General features: G+C 50.8%; 1 protein-coding gene across 1 annotated transcript; it reads right to left on the minus strand.

Moving 5' to 3' along the window:
- Positions 1–320: 320 nt before the first annotated feature.
- Positions 321–4,690, minus strand: ARL4D (ARF like GTPase 4D). Its single transcript, XM_069751863.1, has 2 exons — positions 4,556–4,690; positions 321–1,573 (listed from the first exon to the last, which is right to left on the minus strand). Exon 2 carries the CDS (start codon positions 1,462–1,464, stop codon positions 862–864), a length of 603 nt encoding a protein of 200 aa, XP_069607964.1. The 5' UTR covers positions 1,465–1,573; positions 4,556–4,690; the 3' UTR covers positions 321–861.
- Positions 4,691–5,899: the final 1,209 nt, after the last annotated feature.

The following is a 5,899-nucleotide window of genomic DNA, read 5'->3' on the forward strand; positions in this document are numbered from 1 at the left end:
AAGACCTATATATTTTCTTGAAGGCCTCTTTATTAACAGTCATGGTAGGTGTCTTGAACCGTTAAAAACAAGAGTTGAGAACGAAGTGCCACCTTTTCCAATATAGTCAGCGGTAGTTACTGTACATAAACTGAAGAGTGGTCTTATTGACAGATGGTGTTTTTTCAATCTCAAAATTAAAATTTCTGGAATTCTTTCAAGTTACTTATAAGGACTACAGTGTTAAGATGCCGAACTTCCACTGATGAAGATACTTCCTTCACTGTAGTAATCATTTGATATTCTCATATTCTTCAAGAATAACGCCACAAACAGACAGATGCAATCTACTTTTCATTTATTACCTATAAATAACTTAAGTGACCATCCTACAAACATTTACAAGGCTTGTACAAAAAAAGTTCATTTTGTGTTAAAGAGAATTGGGATTAAAAATGCCCAAGTACTCTGGGAAAAAAATGCTAAGCAATAGTGATCAAGTATATAAACAGTATATGCTACCCCAGGTCTTTATTAAATAAGTAAATGTCCCTTGTTGGTCCTTCACGTGCACAAGTCATCCAAGGCCATTGGTCGCTGAGTGTTCATAATAAAAAAAAACACCTCTTTACCCTATGTGTCCGTATCGATATATCGAAATCGTACCGCTAAATATATTCACTCAATTTTAAGTTAATTGCATGAGAGGTTGTGGTAGCTCCTTCAGCAAACAGGCTATCCTGAAGAGTGAGGACTTCACCAGTAAGTAGAGACCGATAGTTCATTTTTTTTCCGGGTACAATAGCAAGATGGAAACTTCCATTAAAACAGTGAAGTTCTCCTTTATCGATATAACACTTCAATGGAAAATACGGAAAGCATTCACCGCTTCTTTTTGCTGTGTCTCAACATCTTCTTTCTCTTTAGGATCATATCATAAAGTTTCTCAAGTCCTTGATGTAGACCTCTGCCATCCACTGCACTGCAACCCTGAATATGACTCAAGGTGGATGTGCCAAGTTCATGTAGCGCGAGTAACTTCTCCACCTCCGTCACAGAGAGTGCGTCAGCTACGTCTTGTTTGTTAGCGAGGATTAAAACAGGCACACCTTGGTTTTCAGAAGTCCTGGTAATTTTGTGTAGCTCCACTTTGGCCTCCTCCATTCGTTCCTGCTCTGAAGAGTCCACAACAAACACCATACCGTCAGTCCTTCTAGTGTAGGATTTCCATAAAGGTCTTAGTTTCTCCTGGCCACCTACATCCCAGACTTGAAACGTGATTGCTTTGGAATTCCCAACAGGGGCTTTGATTTTCTCCATATTAAACCCCTTGGTGGGAACACACTTCACAAACTCCTTAAATTTTAGTCTGTACAACAAAGAAGTCTTCCCAGCGGAGTCCAACCCGATAACCACCACATGTAGGGTCTGAAAGGTCGGAAGAAATGAGGAGTTGGGGGCTATCTCGGTAAGATGGTTCCCCATGGCTTTTTAAATATATTAGGTCTTGAAGACTTTTTCCAAGGATGGTACTTGAGCACTTCAAAAAGGAGTCACATAGCAAAATGTGTAAATGCCACTCAGAAAAGCTTATCTGCAAGGAGAAGAAAAGGAGACCATTAGTAAACATCTGGCACTGATAAAAGGAATAATGAAAGGAAAACCAGGAGGACTGAGGGGGGCAGGGAGTGGTTGAAAAACCAAGAAGCAGAAATGTTAGACCCCTCCCCAATGTTACAATGCTTATCAGCACAGACTACAAAAGTATCATTCAAATAAGTTCAGATGTTTGCCCCTTAAGAAGAAGTCCACTTCAGCAAATAGTGCTGCCACAAGCTAAGGTTAACCCTAACCACTAACATTTCTGGACTGGTTTGTGGACTTACTGAAATCTGAGAATAGCTGAGGTAATTGTTTGCAAACGACTTTGCGCATGCAAAGTACTCGAAGCAGGTATACAATCTGCTTGTTAGCAGCCTGCAAAGTTAATGACTAGCACAAAAACACCCAAAAAGCATTTTCTGACATGAAGACAATTCACATCAAAAAGGAGCCCTAGGATAAAGTGTAATCTGGATTATAACCAACATCTTCAAGAACTGGAGAAGGCACCAGAACATACAACACGGATTTGCATCCTACACAACCACCTTGTTGAGCAGTGTAAACAGCAGATAAATATATCCTCAGTGCTTGCTGTATCCAAGGGCAGGAGTGAAGAGTATGGTCTCCGCCACAAGAAGGCTAATGTTTAACATCTAGCCACACATCGGTAAGGGGACCGTAAACCCCCATCCCCAGGAGTGAGGGCACTTTGTCCATCTACAGTGAATGGATTATGCTGCAGGCTCAGGTGCCATTTAGTCAATAAAGCCAGTCAGCTGTAAAGAAAGCCAGCTATAAACGTCAGTGGGTCTAGTGACATAATTGGGAGTCACAATAACACGGCTTAATGGGATATGCAACATGAGTCAATATTTTGGGAAAGCTTTTAATTTAACGCTCTGGAGATTTAAGAAACTAAGCATATTGGTAAAGGGACACCTGTGTGCCAAGGGCAGAAGAGCTCTACAGCATGGGCACACAAGCGCCATTCCGCACGGAGGTACATGTTCACCCAGTGATCTGATGCACACACAACGAGGGAAATCAAACCCACGATCCGTAAGAACTAATCTTATTAGATATTATATTATTATTATTCATCAATGGTCATGATCACACATGAATTACATGTCCAGACAGACTGGACCAGGCGGTGATCATTTCAGAGACAATTAAATTATGAGCAAAGCAATGAAATCAGATGTCTGCAGCCTGCCCCGATGATCCACACCATCAATTCACTAGACAGAGGCCATAACCATCATCACACTATACACAAGACATCCCCAATCGGCCTCCCGTGTACTGCCATCACCAGCGTCCCCCCCCCACAGTCAGGTACACCCGTCACCAGCCCCCCCCCCCCCACAGTCAGGTACACCCGTCACCAGCCCCCCCCCCCCCCACAGTCAGGTACACCCGTCACCAGCCCCCCCCCCCCCACAGTCAGGTACACCCGTCACCAGCCCCCCCCCCCCCCCACAGTCAGGTACACCCGTCACCAGCCCCCCCCCCCCACAGTCAGGTACACCCGTCACCAGCCCCCCCCCCCCCCACAGTCAGGTACACCCGTCACCAGCCCCCCCCCCCCCCACAGTCAGGTACACCCGTCACCAGCCCCCCCCCCCCCCACAGTCAGGTACACCCGTCACCAGCCCCCCCCCCCCACAGTCAGGTACACCCGTCACCAGCCCCCCCCCCCCACAGTCAGGTACACCCGTCACCAGCCCCCCCCCCCCCCCCACAGTCAGGTACACCCGTCACCAGCCCCCCCCCCCCCCCCCACAGTCAGGTACACCCGTCACCAGCCCCCCCCCCCCCCACAGTCAGGTACACCCGTCACCAGCCCCCCCCCCCCACAGTCAGGTACACCCGTCACCAGCCCCCCCCCACCCACAGTCAGGTACACCCGTCACCAGCCCCCCCCCCCCCCCCACAGTCAGGTACACCCGTCACCAGCCCCCCCCCCCCCACAGTCAGGTACACCCGTCACCAGCCCCCCCACAGTCAGGTACACCCGTCACCAGCCCCCCCCCCCCACAGTCAGGTACACCCGTCACCAGCCCCCCCCCCCACAGTCAGGTACACCCGTCACCAGCCCCCCCCCCCCCACAGTCAGGTACACCCGTCACCAGCCCCCCCCCCCCACAGTCAGGTACACCCGTCACCAGCCCCCCCCCCCCACAGTCAGGTACACCCGTCACCAGCCCCCCCCCCCACAGTCAGGTACACCCGTCACCAGCCCCCCCCCCCCACAGTCAGGTACACCCGTCACCAGCCCCCCCCCCCCACAGTCAGGTACACCCGTCACCAGCCCCCCCCCACCCACAGTCAGGTACACCCGTCACCAGCCCCCCCCCCCCCACAGTCAGGTACACCCGTCACCAGCCCCCCCCCCCCACAGTCAGGTACACCCGTCACCAGCCCCCCCCCCCCACAGTCAGGTACACCCGTCACCAGCCCCCCCCCACCCACAGTCAGGTACACCCGTCACCAGCCCCCCCACAGTCAGAGAGGGCTAAATGCAGATGCCCAACACAAGCAGCTACTCAGGATCACAGCCAAAGTCCTCCAGCTATCACCCCACAGGAGGCAAAGGTCACCAGGGAAAGCAGAGAGTGGAGGAGGACTCTGCCCACAGCAGGGTACAACTACAACAGCACATTTATGGGGTACAAATGGCGGCCAGCACTGCCACAGATGGGCAACTATAGCACTCCGTGCACACTGCAGGAGGAACCTGGCCCCGCTCACAAGTGAGTGCACCCTCACAGGACAGCCTGCACACGGGCTGGAGAAAGCCGGACCCAGCACACGGTATTAATGCGCTGCTCACAGTACGGACTTCGCGGCAGTGATCGGTTCCAGTGCCAGTCACCACCTGTATCAGCAATATCATTCCTCCGCCATTAGCAAACCAGGAACACAGCGACGTATAGGAAGAAGCCGGAATAACCGCAATGCTATTTACCTTGTGCACACAGCCTGCGTACAGCGCTATGTAGCCGCACTCCCATACACACACGCAGCGCCTCCTCTCCTCTTCACAGCTGCGAACACTCTGCGCTCGCCCTACAGCCTCCCAAGCCTTACCCTCAGCCCCGTGACGTCACGGCGAGACCACGCCCTCCCCGCGAGCTCCAGCCCGGCCCCATTAACCCTTTGCGTGCCCTTAGAATAATAATATTACCATTCACTATAAGATTACACGTCTGACTGTCCCTAATTGTATTATGGGCTGGAATATGTGATAAAGAGGTTAACACTCTGTGTGCAGATAGTGCTGCACACTACCCCAACACGTTTATGACACTGGTCTGTTAGTAGTTGTGAAACTACAAGTCTCAGCATACATGACAGCAGTGGATAGTAGCTGTATTTCAGCTACAACTCCCAATGTACTCAGGCAGCCATAGTGTATAATGGTAGGTGTAAGGCTTCTTTCACATTTCTGTTGGTACGCGGCTGTCGCTAAGCGTCGGCGCGACGTACCGACGAACGTTGTGAAAATTCGGCAAAACGTGGGCAGTGGATGCAGTTTTTCAACGCATCCACTGCCCATTCTAAAGTCCCAGGGAGGAGGGGGCGGAGTTTCGGCCGCGCATGTGCGGTAGGAAGTGCAGGACCCGATGTACGAAAAAATGAAGCATCCAGTGTACGACGTATGGAACGTGTGTCCATATGTCGGGATGCGTCGGTAATACAAGTCTATGTGCAAAAAACACATCCTGCGGGCAACTTTGCAGGATGCGTTTTTTGCACAGAACGACGCATTGTGACGGACAGCAAAAGACGAAAATGTGAAAGAGGCCTAAGGGACTGAGGGGGATGGAGGGTGAGGCGGCAGCCGCACCTTGGGCCTGAGGGGCTGGTAACGACCGGCTACATGTTTGTCGTCGGAGGTCATTTATTAGCTGTTTACACGGGCAGAGACCGCTTGTCACATGTGCACGGAGTGACCTGTAATAGAAAGCTGAGCGGACACAGGCCGCCATTGTTCTCGGCAGCACAAGTCCCGTTTACACAAGATGATGTGCTGCAGAGGAAAATAATCTTTTGCGCAAAACCAAGAGTGAGTATTGTGCGCATCCATCTGGTGATCGGCAACCTAGTTACACTGGAAGACGAGTGAGATGTGAACACTCTTAGGCCACATTCACATGGTCGGTATTTGGTGAGTTTTTTACCTCAATATTTGGTCAGTATTTGTTGTTTCAAATAAACTTTATTGGGCTTTACAATTAACGGGGCAGGGAGGAAGTAGGTATAAGGGGAATGAGGGGGGAGGGGGGAAGAGAAGGGGAAGAAGAGGGGA

The sequence above is a fragment of the Ranitomeya imitator genome, chromosome 2 (genome assembly GCF_032444005.1).
Source record: "Ranitomeya imitator isolate aRanImi1 chromosome 2, aRanImi1.pri, whole genome shotgun sequence".
In the NCBI taxonomy this organism is placed as follows: domain Eukaryota; kingdom Metazoa; phylum Chordata; class Amphibia; order Anura; family Dendrobatidae; genus Ranitomeya; species Ranitomeya imitator.